General features: G+C 41.5%; 1 protein-coding gene across 4 annotated transcripts in view; it reads left to right on the forward strand.

The window, feature by feature from the left end:
- Nucleotides 1-641: 641 nt before the first annotated feature.
- POLR1E (RNA polymerase I subunit E) overlaps nucleotides 642-23,532 on the forward strand; it is a 77,681-nt gene continuing 54,790 nt past the window's right edge. Inside the window, exons 1-2 of one of the 4 annotated variants that reach the window (XM_075851416.1) lie at nucleotides 642-776; nucleotides 19,157-19,248. In XM_075851416.1, coding sequence (XP_075707531.1) covers nucleotides 719-776; nucleotides 19,157-19,248 — 150 coding nt within the window. In that variant the 5' untranslated portion in view covers nucleotides 642-718. Of the gene's footprint in view, nucleotides 777-19,156; nucleotides 19,249-19,976; nucleotides 20,027-23,532 lie in introns of those variants that run through there. The other 3 variants (XM_075851436.1, XM_075851442.1, XM_075851425.1) reach the window with 3 other exon arrangements.

Here is a 23,532-nt window from a genome sequence, read left to right on the forward strand (position 1 = left end):
TACGGACATGGCGATACCAATTATGGTAATTTTTTTTTTCCGTTTAAATATTTTTAAATTGGCTACCATTAACCCCTTCATGACCAATCTCCCAGCAGTCAGAGGCATATTCCTTATTCAGCTTGATGCCAGCCAGGATTGGTATGAATAAAGTTATATTGCGGCTGGGGTATTCTTCCTTTGTATTGGTATATTGTAAGTAATAAAGGATTATTGTAAAATATTCTTCTAAAATGAACTGCCTGCTTGATTAGTTTTCCATGAAATAAAAAGTCATTGTTTCTAACTTAGTCACATATTTATTGGAAAGAAAAGATACATATTATTTTAGAAAATGTATTGGTGTGACTTTTTTTTTTTACTCTTTTCTCCTTGGCTTCTCTCTTTGTAGGTATGACTGCAAGTGTGACATTTTATAGCCAAAAAAACGAAAACAATGAACCTATTGAAAAACAATACTCCTATTCTAACAATTAAAGTATAATTACTTACAATTTACAGTATTATTTATCAGTGTAATAATGTAGTTCTACAATGAAATACTAACTAAGCCGAAACTATAAATGGATTATTCACGGCAGTTCGCAGGCAGTAGCCAGCAGAGGGCGCAGTCTGCTGTATACACGCATGGAGCCGAGGAGAGGTCCTTCTTTACGGCCGCGTTTGGTTCCTCCCACAGATTCGGAGGAAGTTACCGGAGTACACGTGTGTGTGAGACATGGCTGGTAAAGCTACCTGGGAGTACCGGGGAGACCCTGAGCGGCCAGCTTTGCTAGGTGAGACTTGTCGCGCTTTGAGTTATATAGAGAATACATAGGGTGGTTGTGCACATGAGCTCTTCATAGGATCAGCAACCTTCGGCACTCCAGCTGTATTAAAACTACAACTCCCGACATGCCCTGACAGCTAAAGGCTTTATTGGTCCAGCAAAAGGCGGTCAGGGCATGCTGGGATTTGCAGTCTCACAACAGCTGGGGTGCTGAAGGTTGCAGACCTCTGTGACAGCAGATCTTGCTAGAGATATTAGAATAGCTAAAGGTCTCCCTTATATTCTAGTTGAAGTCACATGACAATCTATAGCTTTTAGTCCGACTTGTCTTCGGTTAAGTTGATAAATGTCTCGCTCCGTGATATATCTACAGCATCCGTAGAGGTGGTCCGCTAGTTTCCGAGGACCGGGAGTGGTAAATGTGCCTAGGGGTATGGGAGCATAATGGACAACATTGGGTTAATGTGTGAGGTACATGATGGGGTTAATTTCTATTAATGTGAGGCACATGGAGGTTCAAAATTCATAATACCTCGGTCCTCATTAATAAGTGAAAAAGCAGTTTTTTGTTCATTTTATAACAGCGTAAACATGAATGACGCTATAAATGTGTTATAACGGTTGTGACGATACCGAATATGTGGTTCATGTATCGAGACTTATTTTTATTGTAAAGTGTTTGTTTTTTGTTTTTTTTAAAATTAACCCCTAAGCGCACCTTGACGTAACTGTACGTCAAGGTGAGCAGTAAGTTCGCGCACCTTGATGTGCAGTTACGTCTGTGCTTTGACAGTTAACAGCGGCGATTAACTGTGCAGGGTGTTTGCCCTGCATTCCCCGTTGCCGATCAGCGGCCCATCGCCGCTGATATCGGCAGTTAACCCCTTAATTTCGGCGTTCGATTTTGAACGCCACAATTAAGGTGTTTAGTGCCGATCGGCAGCCCCCACGTGAAATCACGGGGGCTGGCGATGGTAACCATGGCAACCGGACGCCGGACAATGGCTTCCGGGCTGCCATGTACAGAAGCCTATGAGGACCAGCCGGAGGGTGGTCGTCGTAGGCTTCCTGTCAGTGTGACTGTCACGTCACAATGACAGTTGGAGTGCATTACACTACATGTGTAATGTATTCCAGCAGTGATCAAAGCTGCAAGTCTAAGTGTCCCCTAGTGGGACAAGTGAAAAAAGAATAAAAATGTTTTTTAAAAAAAGTGTAAAAATCAAACTTATAAGTGATATAAACAAGAACTGCTTTTTTCCCTATAATAAGTCTTTTATTATAGGAAAAAAATGAACATTTAAAAAAAAAGTAAACATATTTGGTATCACCGCGTTCATAACAACCCCAACTATAAAACTATAATATTATTTTTCCCGCACGGTGAACACCGCAATAAAAATAAACGAAAAACAATGCCAGAATCACTATTTTTTTTGGTCACCACCCCTCCCAAAATATACAATAAAAAGTGATCAAAAAGTCGCATTTACGCCAAAATAGTGCCAATAAAAACGACATCCCGTCCCGCAAAAAACAAGCCCTTACACATCTCTTGACTGAAAAATAAAAAACTTACGGCTCTCAGAATATGGTGATACAGAAAATTATTTATTTTCTAAATAAGTTATTTTATTGCGCAAACGCTGCAAAACATAAAAAACCTATATACATATGGTATCGCCGTAATCGTACCGACCCGCAGAATAAAATAGAACGGTCATTTATAGCCCAGGGTGAACGCTGTAAAAAATAAAAAAAAATCATTGTCAGAATTGATGGTTTTTGGTCACCCGGCTTGCCGAAAAATGGCATAAAAAGTGATCAACAAAATCGCATGTACCCCAAAATGGTACCAATGAAAATTACAGATTGTCCTGCAACAAATAAGCCCTCACGCAGCTCCGGTGGTGAAAAAATAAAAAAAGTTCCGGCTCCCAGATTATGGCGATGCAAAATGTGCAGAGCGTTCCAAAAGCGGATAGGATCGGGTGCCATTTATAAGTGCGACACTGGCCACATATCTGCGGATTATTATTTATTTACCCAATTATTATACCCTCTCATTATGCCCCTGATGTACTCTGCCCAGCCTACATATGCCCCCACATTATAAACTGAAATACCAGCAAAACGCCAGAGCTACTACCAAGCAAAATCTGCGCGCCAAATGCCCCTCCCTCCCTTCTGAGCCCTACAGCGTGCCCAAACAGCCATTTACGTCCACCGATATGGCATCGCCATACACGGGAGAACCCGGTTAATATTTTATATGGTATTTGTGGCACAAACTGTGCACAACCTATAGTGCACTAAAATGGCACATCAGTGGAAAATTGTAATTTTCACTCTGCACCATCCGCTGCGCCTTTAAACCCTTCGCGCACCATGACTTAATAGCATGTCGTGGTGTGGGGGGTGATATATGGAGCGTCTCGCACGCTGAGCCCGCGCCATACGCTGCGGGTGTCAGCTGTGTATTACAGCTGATACCCGGGACTAACGGACAGAAACAGCGATCACGCTGTTACAGGAGCCTGTAAAAATGACAATATACTGCAATACATTAGTATTGCAGTGTATTCTACCAGTGATCTAACGATCGCTGGTTCAAGTCTCCTATAGGGACTAATAAAATATGTAAAAACAAAAGTAAATAGTTATTATTAGTGGAAAAAATTAAATAAATATTTAAAGTCCAAAAAGAAACCCTATTCACATTTTTTCTCTAAAGTAATGTAAAAAAATAAAAAAAATACACAAAATTGGTATCGCTGCATCCGTAAAAGTCCAAGCTATTACAATATACCATTATTGAACTCGCACTGTGAACGCCGTGAAAAATAAAGAATTTTAAACTGCAAAATCTCAGTTTTTTGGTCACCTTAGCTCTACCAAAAAATGTAATAAAAAGTGCTCAAAAATTGTGTTCATGCAATATATCTCCTTACTTTGTTGTAAAAACTCAATAAAATTTGTTGAAAAGAAAAAGTGCTCAAAAAGTCTTATGTACCAATAAAAACTACAGCTCGTCCCGCAAAAAATAAGCCCCCACACCACTCTATTGACGGAAAAATAAAAAAGTTGTGGCTCTCGGAAAGCGGGGAGGAAAAACGAAAAAGAAAAAAGCAAAACATGGATCAGTTCGGAAAGGGTTAATTACTTTCTAATGAAAAAGCATTTATGGCCACATGTGGGGTATTGCCGTACTCGGGAGAAATTGCTTTACAAATGTTGGGGTGCATTTTCTGCTTTATCCTTTGTGAAATTGAAAAAATGCAACATTTTAGTTGAAATAATGTTGATATTAATTTTCACAGCCTAATTCTAATAAATTCTGCAAAAGACGTGTGGGGTCTAAATGCTCACTATACCCCTAGATAGATTCCTTAAGTGGTGTAGTTTCCCAAATGGGGTTACTTTTGGGGGGCTTCCACTGTTTCGGTCTCTCAGTGGCTTTGCAAATTCGACATGACACCCAAAAACTATTCCAGCTAAATTTGTGCTCCAAAAGCCAAATAGCGCTCCTTCCCTTCTAAGCCCCGGTGTGGGTCCAAACAGCACTTTATTACCACATGTGGGGTATTTCCGTAATAAGGAGAAATTGTTTTACAAATGTTGGGGTGCTTTTTTCTCCTTTATTCCTTGTAAAAATGTCTAAGTTCTTACAGAAAAAAAAGTAGATTTTTACCTTTACAGACTAATTCCAATGAATTCAGCAAAACAACTGTGGGGTAAAAATGCTAACTTTACCCCTAGAAAAATTCCTTGAGGGGTGTAGTTTCCAAAATGGGGTCACTATTGGGGGGTTTCCACGGTTTTTATCCCTCCAGTGCATTGCAAACGCGACACGGCACTGAAAACTATTCCAGCAAAATCAGAAATCCAAATGGTGCTCCTTCTCTTCTGAGGCCTGCTGTGGGTCCAAACAGCAGTTTATTACCACATATGGGGTATTGCTATAATCGGAAGAAATTGCTTTACGTATGTTGGGATGTTTTTTCTACTTTATTGCTTGTAAAAATTAAAAATTTCTACGTTTTTTTTTCACAAAAAAAGTCGATTTTCATCTTCATATACGAATTCAAATAAATTTAGCAAAAAAAACTGTGGGTTCAAAATGCTAACTATAGACATAGATAAATTCCTTGAGGGGTATAGTTTCCAAAATGGGGACACTTTTGGGGAGTCTTTACTGTTTTGGTACCACAAGACCTATTCAAACCTGACATGGTGCCTAAAATATATTCTAAAAAAAGGAGGCCCCAAAATCCACTAGGTGCACCTTTTGCTTCTGAGGCCGGTGTTTCAGTCCATTACCACACTAGGACCACATGTGTGATATTTCTAAAAACGACAGAATCTGGGCAATAAATATTGAGTTGCATTTCTTGGGTAAAACCTTCTGTGGTCCAGAAATTTTTTATTACAAATGAATTTTCGAAGAACAAAAATGAAATTTGTAAATTTCACCTCTACTTTGCTTTAATTCCTGTGAAACGCCTAAAGGGTTAAAACACTTTCTGAATGCTGTTTTGAATACTTTGATGGGTGCAGTTTTCAAAATGAGGTGACTTCTGGGGACTTTCTAATATATAGGGCCCTCAAAGCCACTTCAGAACTGAACTGGTCCCTGAAAAAATAGCCTTTTGAAATTTTCTTGAAAATATGAGAAATTGCAGCTAAAGTTCTAAGTCTTGTAACGTCCTAGAAAAATAAAAGCACGTTCAAAAAACGATGCAAACAAAGTAGACATATAGGAAATGTTACCTAGTAAATATTTTGTGTGGTATTACTATCTGTTGTACAAGCAGATACATTACAATTTAGAAAATGCAGATTTGTTTTTGACAAATATTGAATTTAATGACGAAATTTTTTCAGTATCATAAAGTACAACATGTCACGAGAAAACAATCTCAGAATCGCTTGGATAGGCAAAAGCATTCCGGAGTTATTACCACATAAAGTGACACATGTCAGATTTACAAAAGTCGGCTGTGTCCACAAGGCCAAAACAGGCTTAGACACTAAGGGGTTAAAGAGGCTCTGTCACCACATTTTATGCAAGTTATGAGCAATTTTAGATTTTTTAAGTAGTTTCTTAATAGACAACTGCGCGTTTTTTACCAACTTGGCGTTGTACAGAGAAGTGTATGACGCTGACCAATCAGCATCATACACTTCTCTCCATTCATTTTTAGCAGTACTCGCAACACAGTGTGATCTCACGAGATCACGCTGTGCAGTCACATACGACCACATTAACTTAAGGCCCCATGCACACGAATGTGCTTTTGCAACCGCAATTCCCCTGAAAATCCACGGGAGAATTGCGGCCCATTCAGTCCTATGGGGCCATGCACAGGACCGTGGTTTCCACGGTCCGTGCATGGCCCGGGAGCCCGGACCGCAGAAGGAACGGACTTGTCTTATGGCTGTGTTCTGCGGTCCAGGCTCATAGCAAATAATGGCCACGGCCATCTGCGCGGCTCGCGGGTGACACTCCGCTGCCGGCCGACCCGAAAATCACGGCCGTGCATGAGGCCTTACAGAAGTGTCTTGAGAGTGAATAGACATTGCCTCCAGCCGGGACGCGATGTCTATTCACACTCCTGACACTTCGGTAAAGTTTCTTGGGGACTTACTCACACAGCACAGTAGGGATGCACGATGCATCGAAACTTCAATACTGTTTCGATACCGTTCACCCCCAAACGGTTCGATACCGTATGTATTTCGATACTAATCTGTGCGGTCGGACAGCTAAGCATTGTAACGCATGAATGTACGAGAGCGGGTCCGCGGTTGTGTAATACAGCCATTGCCCCGCTCCTGAGTCCTGACAAGTGCGCGCCGTCAGCATGATGTGATGCGACCAGCACTGCACTAATGATTGCTGGCACTGAAGACCGAACATGGCGGGCGCACACTGAAAAATATCCCCACGTTCTGTCTTCAGTGCCTGAACCGCCGCTCATCAGTGCAGCAAGGCCGCATCACCTCATGCTGACCGCGCGCGCACTTAGGGTATGTTCACACGGCTCAGCAAAATACGTCTGAAAATAGGAAGCGGTTTTCAGGCGTAAACCGCTCCTGATTTTCAGAAGTTTTTGTAACTGCTCGCGTTTTTCTCAGCGTATTTTACGGACATTATTGGAGCTGTTTTTCAATGGAGTCCATGAAAAACGGCTCCAAAAACGTCCCAAGACGTGACATGCACTTCTTTTTTGCGGGCATCTTTTTACGCGCCGTCTTTTGACAGCAGCGCGTAAAATTACACCTCGTGGGAACAGAACATCGTAAAACCCATTGCATGCAATGGGCAGGTGTTTGTAGGCGTAATGGAGCCCTTTTTTCAGGCGTAATTCGAGGCGTAAAACGCCCAAATTACGTCTGAAAACAGTGCGTGTGAACATACCCTTATTGTTAGGAGCGGGGCAATGGCTGTATTACACAGCTGCAGCCCCGCTCAATAAAGGCGGAGATCAAAGAAACCTCTCATCTCCGCCGCTATTCTCCTGAAACCTCTCATCTCCGCCGCTATTCTCCTGAAACCTCTCATCTCCGCCGCTATTCTCCTGCAACCTCTCATCTCCGCCGCTATTCTCCTGCAACCTCTCATCTCCGCCGCTATTATCCTGAAACCTCTCATCTCCGCCGCTATTCTCCTGAAACCTCTCATCTCCGCCGCTATTCTCCTGAAACCTCTCATCTCCGCCGCTATTCTCCTGAAACCTCTCATCTCCGCCGCTATTCTGAATGCTGCGATCAAATCTGACTGCAGCATTCAGGGGAAAATGAGAAGGGGGTATGCCCCTTGGATTGCATCACAGGAATCCCTGTGACGCCATTGAGGGACATACCATATATGGGCAGACAGCCCAGGGTCCATTGAAGGACCCCAGGGCTGTCTGACCATTTTTCCTGTTAGGTATGTCCTAACTGCCTGTGTACTAAGAATGTCCTATCAGTACACAGGCTAATGTACTGGCATATAGATATATGCCAGTACATTAAAGTTTAAAATAAAGTAAAAACAAAGTAATATTAAATTTTAAAAAAATACACATACACCTTTTTTACAATAAACATTAAAATAAGTCTCAATACATAAAATATACACATATTTGGTATTGGCGCAACCTTAATAACCTGCGCAACAATTTTTTTGCGTCATTTATGATGCGTACGCTGTAAAAAAAAAAACTGCTTTCACTTGTTGTGAGGTATGAGGTGTGATGATGAATTTAACCTCCATGTGCCCCACATTAATAGTAATTAACCCCATCGTGTACCTTACAGATTAACTCGTTATGACTGAGAAACATGATGGGGTTAATTACTATTAATGTCAGGCACATTCAAAATTCACGCCATGTGCCTCACATCAGAAAATGGAAGAACTTTATTATTTATTTATTTTTATTACTGTTGGCAAAGTATGGTTTTGGTATCGAAGTCGCAATACTACACAAAGTATCGTTATCGAAGTCCAAATTCTGGTATTGTGACATCCCTACAGCACAGTGTGATCTCATGAGATCACGTGTGCTGCCATTCACATAAACTTTACCGAAGTGTCGAGAGTGTGAATAGACATCGCGTCCTGGCTGGAGGTGATGTCTATTCACTCCCAAGACACTTCGATAAAGTTAATGTGGGAGTATGTGACTGCACAGCGTGATCTCGCGAGCGCCTGAGAATAAGCGTGCGCGGTCAGCATGGAGTGATGCGGCCGGCGCTGCACTAATGAGCAGAGGCACTGAACACAGAACATAGGGGTGTTTTGCAGTGCGCCTGCCATGTTCTGGCTTCAGTGCCGCCGCTTATTAGTGCAGCGCTGGTCGTATCACATCATTTTGACCACGCACGCACTTCTCAGGAGCGGGGCTGCGGCTGTCTTACACAGCCGCAGCCCCGCTCTCATACATTCATGTATAACTCGTCGTACAAGCAGCGTGAATCGATAACCCCTTGTCAGGTGTTATCAGTACAGGCTGATGGAGTAATGGTGTGGGAAATGTTTTCTTGGCACACCCTGGGTCCTTTGATATCTGTGGATGGAGTTTTTGAACAGTAGGGCTCACCTGAGCATTGTGGCTGACCGTGTTCATTCCTTCCTGGCAGCTGTTTACCCTATGGCAGAAGGACGCTTTAGCTGTAACTGTGAGAAGCTATCAACACTTAGTGGAATCTATGTCTTGACGAATTGCTGCGGTTTTGAAGGCCAAAGGAGGTCAAACACTCTACTTGATGGGTGTCTCTAATAACGTGGCCATTCATACACCTATGCTTTATCTGCGCATGCTCTGGATACATTTAGTGCCTGTGCAAAAGGGGGCACAGCCAGGGGAAGTGGTCATGTGGATAAATCGCATGACCACTGTGGTTTTCCATCCTCTGGACGTGGAGACCTCTGCTGTCCGTTGTTTACATATCCCGTCCATGGGCACAAGGGTCCTATCGGTGAAGAGCTGGGCTAAGGAATAGGTGCACTAACACTTTAATGTGACACAGCGGAAGACTTTGTTACATTTTAAGAAGTTTTATTATAAAGTGGCCAGACCCCTAACTCAATCCTCCTCCCCTGCAGTGCTTGTTTGCAGGACCTCAGTGATTTGATCATGATGTCTCTGAAGGTCCTACAACCCTTAGGCTGGATTCACACGAGCACATTACGTCCGTAATGGACGGAACGTATTTCGGCCGGAAGTCCCGGACCGAACACACTGCAGGGAGCCAGGCTCCTAACATCATCGTTACGTACGATGCAAGGAGTCCCTTCCTCTCCGTGGAACTACTGTCCCGTACTGTAATCATGTTTTCAGTACGGGACAGTTGTCCTGCAGCGAGGCAGGGGCTCCTAGCATCGTACATAACTATGATGCTAGGAGCCCGGCTCCCTGCACTGTGTTCGGTCCGGGACTTGCGGCCGAAATACGTTCTGTCCATTACGGACGTAATGTGCTCGTGTGAATCCAGCCTTATAGTTGCGGTTTTACAGCAATTTGCGTGGAACCGCATTAGAAACAATGCAGTTTTGAGCATATTGTGATAATTTCAGCTGAACAGGCTATCGGTTACTGGTGCGTTTCTATTACTCTGACAGTCTGTTCTCTGCTAATGTGCGCTGCCGCTCAGACTGCTCTCCTGAAAAGGCAGCAGGGCGCCCCCTTTCCAGGTGGAGAAGCATGTGCCTGTGTGGTCGCACACCGCTAAGACCAGCCCTGGGAGAAAGTCATGTGATCGCAAAAATTCTCAAATGCAGGTGTCTGAAACAGTTGGGTTATAACACCAGTAAAAGCTATGATTTGGCCATTTTGGTTGCCACTCGGCTTTCCTTGAAAAAGCTTAATATAATTTTTAACATGACTTCTCAAGGGCTGGGTTTTGTGTGTTTATTGTTCTTCCACTTGTGATCTCCCACCCGACCGGACATCGGGCATGGAGAGATGCTCAAGCAAGCTAGGCCATGGCAGCGGAAAGAATAGTGCATCGGGTCCAACTCTAATTAATAGGACCGATACACGAGACTCTCTGGGTGTCGTACGTTTCCAATATATAGTCACCCTTCGAATACCTAATTGCGCTGGCAGTACTCAGCTAATCTTAATTTACACAGTTGCAGTGATATGTTGCCTTGATATTGGCCACAGCGTGATCTCAGAAAGGCTGACACTTTGTTGCTGCTGTGATTGGCTCCCACGGTCACGTATCCGCACACCTTGTAATCGCTGCTGCAGTGTAAACTAACACCATTGCAGGGTATTTAACCACTTAGTAGGGCTGGGCAATTTTCCTAAATAATGAAAGTAAATTATATATATATATATTTTTACAACACTATGGGGGTAGGGATGCACAATGCATCGAAACTTCGATACTGTTTAGATACCGTACACCCTCAAACGCTTCGATACCGTTATTTCATGTATTTCGATACTAAACTGTGTGGCCGCACATCTTCGTATAGTAAGGCTGAGTTCACACGACCTATTTTCAGGCGTAAACGAGGCGTATTATGCCTCTTTTTACGTCTGAAAATACGGCTCCAATACGTCGGCAAACATCTGCCCATTCATTTGAATGGGTTTGCCGACGTACTGTGCCGACGACAAGTAATTTACGCGTCGTCGTTTGACAGCTGTCAAACGACGACGCGTAAAATGACTGCCTCGTCAAAAAAGTGCAGGACACTTCTTTGAAACGTAATTTGAGCCATTTTTCATTGAAGTCAATGAAGAACAGCTCAAGATTACGGGCATCAAAGACGCCTCGCATAATGCGAGGAGGAGCTTTTACGTCTGAAATGACGCTGCTGTTTTCTCCTGAAAACAGTCTGTCTTTTCAGACGTAAAAGGAAGCTAGCGTGTGCACATACCCTAACACATGTATGAGAGCGAGGCTGCGGCTGTGTAATACAGCCATTGCCCTGCTCCTGAGTTCTGGCAAGTGCGTGCCGTCAGCATGATGTGATGCGACCAGCACTGCACTAAGGAGCGGCGGCACTGAAGACAGAACATGGCGGGCGTACAGCAAAACACCCCCACGTTCTTTCTTCAGTGCCTGAACCGCCACTCATTAGTACAGTAACCGGCCGCATCACCTCATGCTGACCGCGCGCACTTGTTAGGAGCGGGGCAATGGCTGTATTACACAGTCGCAGCCCCGCTCTGACGGCAGAGTGCAGAGAAACCTCTCCTCTCCGCTGCTATTCTCCTGAATGTTGCGATCAAAGCTGACTGCAGCGTTGAAGGGGGGTGCCCCTTGGATCACGTAACAGGGAAACCCTTTGACGCTTCCCTGTGACGCGATAGAGGGACATACCATATATGGGCAGACAGCCCAGGGTCCATTGAAGGACCCCAGGGCTGTCTGACCGTATTTCCTATTAGGGCATACTTAGGTATGTCCTAACAACTGCCTGTATACTATCCGTACACAGGCTAATGTACTGGAATATGGATATATGCCAGTACATTAGTTTAAAAATAAAAAGTAAAAACAAAGTAATGTTAAATAAAATAAAAAATACACATATGCATTTTTTACAATAAACATTAAAATAAGTCTCAATACTCAATAACTTTATTTATTTTTCCACCGACATAGCAGTATGAGGGCTTATTTTTTGCGTGTAGTGTTGTATTTTTCATATGACATTTTGTTTTGTACCTCTAGGGGGCTTCACATAGGATTGTTGCATGTCAGTGATAAAATGATAAGCAATCTATCAGGCCATGCCTTTCGTGCGACTTCATAGGCATATAGATATGGCAGGCCTGGGGGCCCTTGTAAGGTCCCTGGCTGCCATTACAACCTGTTGGCTTGCGTGATCACGTTGCGTGGTGCCGTTGGGATGACCGAGGGAGCCCCCTACCTTTTGTCTAACCCCCTAGATTCAGCGTCCGCTATTGACTGCAGCATTTGCGGGGTAATGGAGAAGCAGTACTCCAGGATCTTCCCTCAGACCGCTGCAGTATAGTAACAGCACGGTCACAGGGATCTGCAGGGCCACTCTGCAGCGGAAGATTACATACAGTGGCTGTTAACTGCCTACCGTTGCAGCGTATATAGCTAAATAGTGCAGATATGAACAGAGCCTCACTCACTAAGATTTTGGTTATTCTGTTTAGTCAGAGGAACAAAATAACGGGAAGAACAGAAGCGCTAGATCAGTCGCATGATGGAAACAAACGGTGCCCGGCGGAACCTATTGAGTTTAATAAGTTCTGTTGGGTTTTCATCATGGTTTCGGTAACTTTTGCCAAACAAGATAGCACTGCATGCTGCGCTTTTTTTTTGTCCATTAAAAATTACGTAATCTTCAAAAATGACGGAGTTTCAATACCCACGAAGGACAACATACAACAACCTCATAGTTTGTATCTTCCCATGTTTGAGTGGGTTTCCTCCAGGTACTCTTCCCACACTTAAAACATATACAGAGGGAATTTAGACTATGAGGACATCTTCTGTACAGTCCTTCCAAATATGTTGGCGTTATATAAGTAACAAATAAATACATTTGAAAATGTCATATATGTCTGGCAAAACTTTTAACCCCTTCCTGCCGCAGCCAATTTTAGTTTTCTCATTTGCGTTTTTTTCGGCAAAATGTCCTTTGCCCATAGCAACCAATCAGACTTTAGCTTTTATTTTCCAGCGTGCATTGAACGAATGAAAGTGAACTCTTGCTACGGGCAACAAGGACAGTTTCTCTGAGAATGTCTTGTTAAGTCTTCCTGTGCGTAGCCATTTTGACTACATTCAGAGAACTAGAAAACACTATCTTAACCCCTTCAGGACCCAGCCTGTTTTGGCCTTCAGGACACAGCCGATTTTTTTCAAATCTGACATGTCACTTTATGTGGTAATAACGTTGGAATGCTTTTACCTATCCAAGCGATTCTGAGATGGTTTTCTCGTGACATATTGTACTTTGTTAGTGAAAAAATTTGGTCGATCATTTTGGTATTTATTTCTGAAAAACACCAAAATGTCGCAAAAATTTGCAGAAATTAGCATTTTTCTAGATTTAAACGTATCTGCTTGTAAAACAGATAGTAATACCACACACAATAGTTACTAATTAACACTTCCCATATGTCTACTTTATATTTGCATCGTTTTTTGAACATCCTTTTATTTTTCTAGGACGTTACAAGGCTTAGAACATTAGCAGCAATTTCTCATATTTTAAAGAAAATTTCAAAAGGCGATTTTTTTTTCAGGGACCAGTTCAGTTCTGAAGTGGCTTTGAGGGCCTTATATATTAGAAAATCCCCAGAAGTCACCCCATTTTGAAAACTGTACCCCTCAAGGTATTCGAATCGGCATTCACAAAGTGTTTTAACCCTTTAGGCGTTTCACAGGAATTAAAGCAAAGTAGAGGTGAAATTGACAAATGTTATTTTTTTTTTGCTGAAGTTCATTTTTAATAAAAAAAAATTTTTGTAACACAGAAGGTTTTACCAGAGAAATGCAACTCAATATTTATTGCCCAGATTCTACAGTTTTTAGAAATATCCCACATGTGGCCCTAGTGTGGTAATGGACTGAAACACAGGCCTCAGAAGCAAAGGAGCACCCAGTAGATTTTGGGCCTCCTTTTTTTTAATTTTTTTTTATAGAATGTATTTTAGGCACCTTGTCAGGTTTGAAGAGGTCTTGTGGTGCCAAAACAGTGGAAACACTCCCAAAGTTACCCCATTTTGGAAACTACACCTCTCAAGAAATTTATCTAGGGGTATAGTTAGCATTTTGACCATACAGGTTTTTCTCTAAATATTTTGGAATTTGTCTGTAAAAATGAAAATCTACTTTTTTTCTGAAAAAACATAGAAACTTTTAATATTTACAAGGAATAATGAAGAACATGCACCCCAACATTTGTAAAGCAATGTCTCCCGATTACGGCAATGTCCCATGTGTGGTAATAAACTGCCGATTGGACCCACAGCAGGGCTCAGACGGGAAGGAGCGCCATTTGGATTTTGGAGCATGGATTTTGCTGGATTGTTTTTCGGTGCCATGCCGTGTCATGCCGCGTTTGCACCAAAACAGTGGAAACCCCCCAAGTTACCCCATTTTGGAAAAACTAGTCAAGGAATTTTTCTAGGGGTATTGTGAGCATTTAGACCCCACGGGTCTTTTGCAGAATTTATTAGAATTAGGCCGTGAAAATGAATATCACAATTTTTGTCCACTAAAATGTTGCATTTTTTCAAGGGATAAAGGAGAAAAAAAAACCAACAATTTTTGTAAAGCAATTTCTCCCGAGTACGGAAATACCCCACATGTGGTCAAAAGTTTTTTTCCTTAAAAATGAATTAACCCTTTCAGGACTGAACCATTTTTTTTTTGCTTTCTTTTAGTTTTTCACTCCCTGCCTTCCAAGAACAATAGTTTTTTTTTTTCTTTTTCCGTCAGAGTGATGTGACGGCTTATTTCTTGCGGGAGGAATTGTAGAATGTACTGTGAAACTGAAAAAATAGGAAAAAAATCTGATTCCATTTTTGGGGGTTTTTGTTTTTTACAGCTTTCTCCGTGCCGTAAAAACGAAAACTACAGCGATTTTGGTGGTTTAAATTATTTAATTTTTTTACGGTGTTCACCGTGCGAGTTCAATAATGGTATATTGTAATAGTTCAGCCTTTTACGGACGTAGCGATACCAATTTTGTTTATTTTTTTTACATTAAAGTTAAAAAAAAAAACAAACCTTTTCCCATTTTTCTTCTAAAGTAAACTTTTTTTCTTTCTCACTACTAATAACTTAAATTCTTCTAAACATTTTATTAGTCCCCTCAAGGGACTTGAACCAGCGATCATTGGATCGCTGGTACAATATACTGCAATACTAATGTATTGCAGTATATTGTTATTTTTACAGACTCCTGTAACAGCACGATCGCTGTACCTGTCCGTTAGTCCTGGGTGTCAGCTGTAATACACAGCTGACACCCGCAGCGTATGGAGCGGGCTCAGCATGTGAGCCGGCTCCATACATCAACCTCCGCACCATTACGTGCTATTAAGTCATAGTGCGCAAAGGGGTTAATGCACAGCGGATGGTGTGAATATTGCAGTTTTCCACTGATATGCCAATTTAGTGCATAATATGTCGTGCCCAATTTGTGCCACTGAAGACAAATACCTCATAAAGCATTAAGCAGGTTCTCCCGGATATGGCGATGCCATATATGTGGGCGCAAACTTCTGTTTGGGCACGCTGCAGGGGTCAGAATGGAGGGAGCGCCATTTTGGTTTTGGAGCTAGATTTTGCTTGCCAGTTGTTCTGTTTGGGTTTTTGCTGGTGTTTCAGTTTATAATGTGGGGGCGTATGTAATCTGTGCGGAGTACATCAGGGCATAATAAGAGGGTATAATAATGCGGTAAATAATAATTCATAGATATGTGGCCGGTGTCGCACTGATAAATGGCGCCCGATCTTATCCGATTTTGCAACACTGCACATTTTGCATCGCCATATTCTGAGAGCCAGAACTTCTTTATTTTTTCACCACCGGAGCTGCGTGAGGGCTTATTTGTTGCGGGGCAATCTGTAATTTTCATTGGTACCATTTTGGGTTACATGTTTTTTATTTTTTTATTTATTTTTTGATCATTTTTTGTTAACATTTTTTCCAAGCCGGGTGACCATAAACAAGCAATTCTGACAATGTTTTTTAGATTATTTTTTGCAGCGTTCACCGTGTGCTATAAATGACCATTTTAATTCTGCGGGTCGGTACGATTACGGCGATACCATATGTATATCGTTTTTTTAATGTTTTGCAGCATTTGCGCAATAAAATAACTTTTTTATAAAATAATTCATTTTCTGTGTCACCATATTCTGAGAGCCGTAACTTTTTTATTTTTCAGTCAAAAAAGCGGTGTAAGGGCTTGTTTTTTGCGGGACGGGTTGTAGTTTTTATCGGTACTATTTTCGGGTACATGCGACTTTTTGATCACTTTTTATTCTCTATTTTGGGAGGGGTGGTGACCAAAAAATAGCGATTCCAAATATGTGTACTTTTTTTTTAACGTGTTCATTTTTTTCCTATAATGAAAGTCTTATTATAGGAAAAAAAAAGCCGTGTTTGTTTATGTAACTTATAACTTTTATTTTTACACTTTTTTTTTTTTTTTTTTTTTTTTTAAACATTTTTTTTTAAACTTTTTTCACTTGTCCCACTAGGGGACATTTAGACTTGCAGCTTTGATCGCTGCTAGAGTATATTAAACTACCTATGTAGTGTAATGCATTCCAACTGTCATTGTGACGTGACAGTCACACTGACAGGAAGCCTCGGAGGACCGGCCGGAGGCTGCTCCTCCGAGGCTTCCGTACATGGCAACCCCGAGGTCATTGTCTGGCCTCCGATTGCCACGACAAGCATCGGCAGCCCCCACAATCACTTTGTGGGGGCTTCCGATGTGCTTCAAACCCCTTAAATGTGGCGAACGCAATCTGTCGCCGCATTTATGGGGTTAATTGCCGAAATCAGCAGCGATGGTCCGCTGACCGGCGAGACTGGAGTTTCAGCTGTCGAGGACAGCTGATCTCCCGGTTCCCAGACACTGTCTGTTAGGACAGTGTGCGCCGGGCACCACTTCGCAACTGTATGTCCTGATGCGGGAAGCAAGCCCTCTACAGTTGCGGCGCAGTGCGTGAAGAGGTTAAAGGATATCAGTCATCGTGATTTTGACTAACAAAGGAGTCCCAGCACTTGGTAGGTTGCTTAAAAACAAGTGTGCATCTGACTTTGTATTCCTTCCTAGTTTCTTCATTGGCAAGAATTTTTTTGCGTTATGTAAATAAGCCCGCTGGCGGTCCCAAGCCCAGCAAGTGCTCCTGGTTTTACTGTTAACCTGCCCAACTCCTCCCCCTTTAAGGGAATCTAACAGTAACGTCTACATACCCTGGTACCGTCAATCATGATCAAGGGGGAAGAGGAGTAAGGCAGGGTTACACAGCAAAACCAGGAGCCCTTGCTTAGGACCTCCCTTGCGGGCTAATTTACATAATGCAATACATTTTGACAATAAAGATACGTGGAAGCAATACAAAGGTAAGTGTGCACATGTTTTTAAGTGACCTACCAAGTGATGTATACTGTGAAACAGCAATTTTCCCCCATTGTGAGCAAAATGTTTCAATGTTTACGTGCATTATAGTGCCTGTTGCATTAGTTTAAATGTGAACTGCTCTAGTATTAGTTTGTTATAATAACCCTGTGTTGACCGCATAAATTCCTCCAAACAAGTCTGTTATACTTCATACTAGGGATGCACGATGCATCGAAACTTTGATACTGTGCATCCCCAAACGGTTCGATAACGTTATTTCATGTATTCCGATACTTAGCTGTGCAGCCGCACGGCTTAGTGTAGTAATACATTAATGTATGAGAGCGGGGCTGCGGCTGTGTGATAAAACCATTGCCCCAATCCTGAGTCCTGACAAGTGCGCGCTGTCAGGATGATGTGATGCAGCAATCGCTGTTGCTCATTAGTGCAGCGCCGGTCGCATCACCTGATTCTGACCGCGCGCGCAGTTGTCAGAAGCGGGGCAATGGCTGTATTACACGGCCGCAGCCCCGCTCTATAATGCCGTAGATCAGGGAAACCTCTCATCTCCGCCACTATTCCCCTGAATGCTGCGATCAAAGCTGACTGCAGCATTCAAGAGGAAGTGAGATGTGAGAATCCCTGTGACGCGATTGAGGGACATACCATATATGGGCAGACAGTACAGTGTCCATTGAAGTACCCCAGGGCTGTCTGACCATATTTCCTGTTGTTAGGGCATACTTAGTACACAGGACATACCTATCAGTACACAGGCTAATGTACTGCCATATAGATATGCCAGTACATTAAAGTTTAAAAATAAAGTAAGAGCATAAAGTAATAGGATATTAAAAAAAAAATACACATACACCTTTTTTTACAATAAACACTAAAATAAGTCTCAATACATAAAATATACACACATTCAGTATTGGCGCGGCTGTAATAACCTGCACAACAATTTTTTTGCATAATTTATGATGTGAACGCTGTAAAAAAAACAACAACTTTTCTTTCACTTATTGTGAGACAAGGTGTGATGATGAATTTAACCTCCATGTGCCCCACATTAATAGTAATTAACCCCATCATGTACCTTACACATTAACCCATTATGACTGGGAAACATGATGGGGTTAATTACTATTAATGTGAGGCACATTCAAAATTCATCATCACACCTCGCACCTCACATCACAAAATGGAAGAACTTTTTTTTTTTTTTTTTTTTTTTAATTACTGTTGGCAAAGTATCGTTTTGGTATCGAAATCACAATACTAAACGAAGTATCGGTATCTAAATCCAAATTCTGGTATTGACATCCCTACTTCATACGTAGATCTCTCCATTTGCCAGTATAGTTTTCACTTTTACAGTAACATGACCCAGAGCAAGGTCATGATAAACCTATATGCTCAGTAGACCTGTGCTTATCAATGACTGAGGGAAGGGCGTCTGCTGACATGAACATTTACCTAGTAATACACTGAACAGTGTAGTCATCTGTAAATGAGATGTATAAATATGTTAATTTGGTGATCACAATGCTGTGGGAATGAGAGGACACCAGGACACTCCTTTCTACGATTCACACAGCTAGGGAGAAATATTGTCTTTCATAGAAAAGTGTGGGGCAAAGAAGAGGGACGAAACGTTTGGAACAAGTTGTGCAGATGGCATATGGGCTCAGATTGCTCATATCCTCTTTCAGTTAGTTGAGTTTGTTAGAATATTATCACATCCTGTATAGTTTTTTTTCTATTCAAACAGTAACTTTAGCGTATTTTTCTATTTATTTTGCAGTTCAGTTCTCAAATGGAATTATTCAGACTCCAGAAAATGTTGATTTTAAATTATACAAAAACAAAGATTCCACGTCCTCGAAGAGAATTTTGGTAAGATCGCTCAATTCAAACTATCCTTATTATCACTTATGCCTTCAAGCCGCCGTCATACACAGAATCAATGGAAATGTTGGATATAAGTTGTCATTAGCAGTGTTCATAGAGCAATATAGTGAGACCTAGCGTTTACATTACTTGCATGTTCTTATACGTGTATGTCTCAACAACTTAAAAGGGTTTTTCAGGTCCATAATTTATAAGGGGGCTTTCCCATTACATGTTTTTAGAAATATGACCTGAGCACCACAAATACAACTCCAACGTATATGTAGCATGGTTCCCACATCAATTTCACACCGCCAACATTCATCGGACGCCTCAGGGTACATTCTGTGCATTCCTGTGATGCTAAAGACCATGAATGGGAGAAAGTACATGACTTCAGAACATCATCCGGCCCTAGTGTCGCTCCCAGCTCGTCTTCCCATTTAGATAAGAAACTAGCCATGCCAGGATTACATGGGCTGAGCAAAAGCTGATAGATCTGGGAAAGACACTTGGACGTGGCTTCTGATTGGGAAAACTTCTCAAACGCAAACCAACTATCCCCTTCTCCTGACACAAGCCTTGTCACGGAAGACAAAAAAACACTGATTACTTCAGTCACTCTATAGGCTACTTGGCTCAAGGCGTATAACAAAAGACTGAATAGAATGCGTTAAGCCGCTAGTCATACAAATCATAATAAATGCTACTTCTTGTTGTGTTTAACCCCTTAGTGACCAAGCTTGTTTGGACCTTAATGACCAAGCCAAATTTGTCAAATCTGGTATGTGTGACTTTATCAGAGAATAACTCTGTGAAAGTTTTGAATATCCAAGTAATTCTGACATTGTTTTTTCGTCACATGTTGTACTTTATTTTAGTGGTAAAAAGTAGACTGATACGATTTGCAAAATAACTTAAAAAATAGAAAAATTGAAGAAATTTTGTAAAAATTATCATTTTTCCCTATTTTTAACTGCAATATGTCACATATGTACACACATACTGTACAATTTTTTTTATTAAATATATATTCATCTCTTTACTCTATTTTGGCAGCACTTTTGAAAAAAAAAATATTTTTTGAGCAATTTAGAAGACTTACAAGTTAAGTAATAATTTTATAAATTTTGTAGTACATTTTGTTTTCCTGCACCAAGCCAGGTTTTCAGAGGCTCATAGGTGTCAGAATGGTGGAAACCCCCACAAGTGACCCCATTTTGAAAACTAGACCCCTTAAAGAGGCTCTGTCACCAGATTGTGCAACCCCTATCTGCTATTGCAGCAGATAGGCGCTGCAATGTAGATTACAGTAACGTTTTTATTTTTAAAAAACGAGCATTTTTGGCCAAGTTATGACCATTTTTGTAGTTATGCAAATGAGGCTTGCAAAAGTCCAAGTGGGTGTGTTTAAAAGTAAAAGTCCAAGTGGGCGTGTATTAGGTGCGTACATCGGGGCGTTTTTAATACTTTTACTAGCTGGGCGCTCTGAAGAGAAGTAACATCCTCTTCTCTTCAGAACGCCCAGCATCTGACAGTGCAGATCTGTGACGTCACTCACAGGTCCTGCATCGTGACGGCACCAGAGGCTACAGTTGATTCTGCAGCAGCATCAGCGTTTGCAGGTAAGTCGATCTTACCTGCAAACGCTGATGCTGCTGCAGAATCAACTGTAGCCTCTGGTGCCGGTGTCCTCGCTCGTCCGACACAATGCAGGACCTGTGAGTGACGTCACAGATCTGCACTGTCAGATGCTGGGCGTTCTGAAGAGAAGAGGATGTTACTTCTCTTCAGAGCGCCCAGCTAGTGAAAGTATTAAAAACGCCCCGATGTACGCACATAATACACGCCCACTTGGACTTTTACTTTTAAACACACCCACTTGGACTTTTGCAAGCCTCATTTGCATAACTACAAAAATGGTCATAACTTGGCCAAAAATGCTCGTTTTTTAAAAATAAAAACGTTACTGTAATCTACATTGCAGCGCCTATCTGCTGCAATAGCAGATAGGGGTTGCAAAATCTGGTGACAGAGCCTCTTTAAGGTATTTATTAAGGGGTGTTGTAAGTATTTTGACCCCACAGTTTTTTTGTAAGAATTCATGCAAAGCAGGCGTAAAAAAATATAATCTCACTTTTTTCATAAAAGTATCACTTTGAAGACCGATTTCTTTGTAAAGCGACCATGAGAATGAAGAAACACACCCAAAAATCTATCACCCTGTTTCTCCTGTTTTCAAAAATGCCCCCATTGTGACCCTAATGTGTTGCCTGGACACACAGCAGGGCCCGAAAGAAAGGGAGCACCCGGAGGCTTTCAGGACTCCTATTTTGCTTGAAAATGTTTTAGGCCCCACTGTATATTTGGAGAGGTTTTGAGCTACAAGAACGATAGAAACTCCCCATAAACGACCCCATTTGGAAAACTAGACCCCTTAAGGTATTTATCTAGGGGTGTAGTGAGTATTTTGACCCCACAGTTTTTTGCTAAATTTAATGCATAGCTGGTGAAATTAAAATAAAAAATCACTTTTTATATAAAAGTATCACTTTGAAGACCGATTTCTATGTAAAGCGAACATAAAAATGAAGAAACACACCCCAAAATCTATCACCCCGTTTCTCCTGTTTTCAAAAATACTCTCATTGTTGCCCCAATCTGCTTATTAGACGTGTGGCTGGGCCAAAAAGAGAGGGAGCACCCTTTGGCTTTCAGGGCACAATTGAATAAATTCTAGGCATTGAGCTGCCTGAACAAAAAAAAAAAACACGCAGAAATGACCCCATTTTAAAAACTAAACCCCTAAAGGTATTCATGTAGTGGTGTAGTGGGCATGCGGACCAAAAATTTTTTAAAGGAGGAAATAATGGGTATCATTTCAGACACTATGGGTATATAATGTTTTCTTCAAGCTTTTATTACGTTTCCACATGAAATAGAGGAGACGTGGTAGAAGGTTATTTTGTTAGAAATATGCCACATTAATAAATTTGTGCGGCATACAGAAGAGAAGTGAAGCCGTGTATTCATAATGGATACATGTCGCTATAGACGTATTTGGCTGTACTTATGACTATGTCTTGCTGAAGAAGCAGTTGGTGCCATTATGATGTCATTGTGGACAGAATTCTGTCCTAATATAAAATCAGTCAGAGAGGAAAAAATAAACTACTGGAGTGACGGGCAATATCTTCAAACAAATGGAGGAAAATGTATCCAACTATGTTGCAAACTCGAGTCTGTTCACTAGATAGAAGAACACCTGCAGGGCTGTCAAGACAAGGTTTTTTTTTTTCAGTGACTGGTTGTACAACGTCTCTTTAGCTCCATCAATCCTTATGAGGGACGAATGTGCCAAGTGACGCGGTACACCCTAACAGGCCCCTGCCCGGCAAGGTAGGAACCGCTATGTGCACAAAATAACCAATCACCTACAGAATATATAAAAGGACAGTGTCCAAAACCATCTATAGAAACAGTAAAGGATCACTAATCCCCAAAATGATGTCAGTATTTCCAGAAGAACCATAACAAAGCCCATGGTGTATTGATAAGGAACAGCTCAATTATTAGAGATCCTCCAAATAAAAAAAAAGATCATGCCCGTATCACGGTACAGAATTAGGAATGTAACAGCCGTATGTGGCAGGACATAGTCATAAGAACAGTCAAAATAAAAAAATTGTGGATGTGGGATTTTGTACTGGACAATTAATTCCAGCACTTGATCACCCACAAATAAATAAAAAAAATCATAAGGGGTAAAATTAGTTTCACGGTCTGAAAAAAATGTGCTCTACAACCTCTCCCACAATAAATAATCCCTACTTGGAAAGCCCACGAACTAAAAAGAAAATATAAAGAAATTGACTCCCTAAAAAGGCCCCAAACCCATTTTTTTTTTTTGTGTTAAATTCTAGTAATTTGCAACCGTGTGAAAGGTTTCGAAACAGGGGTAGTTACAAAGGGCTGGTTTTGATGGACACATGGGTCAATAAAAGCGGGTATCCCTCCTCCTGCCATGCTTGCTACATACCCGACACCTTTTTTGGGGATATTTTTGGGTCTCAGTGGAGGGAATAGGGTGTAAAAAGTGGCGCTCTGAAAGCCTGCGCACATCCTCAGATTCGCAGGATTGTGCCGGTATAGTGGACTCAAAAAGGAGATGCTCAATGACCTTCTCCTGAAATTGAAGAAAAGTGAGCGTTCCTTGGGCTTTTTGGAAAATAACAAAACTGTTATAGGTAGCAACCTGGATGAGGTAGATTGCTACCTTTTTGTACCAGG

This window comes from Rhinoderma darwinii, chromosome 1 (assembly GCF_050947455.1).
Source record: "Rhinoderma darwinii isolate aRhiDar2 chromosome 1, aRhiDar2.hap1, whole genome shotgun sequence".
NCBI classification, from domain to species: domain Eukaryota; kingdom Metazoa; phylum Chordata; class Amphibia; order Anura; family Rhinodermatidae; genus Rhinoderma; species Rhinoderma darwinii.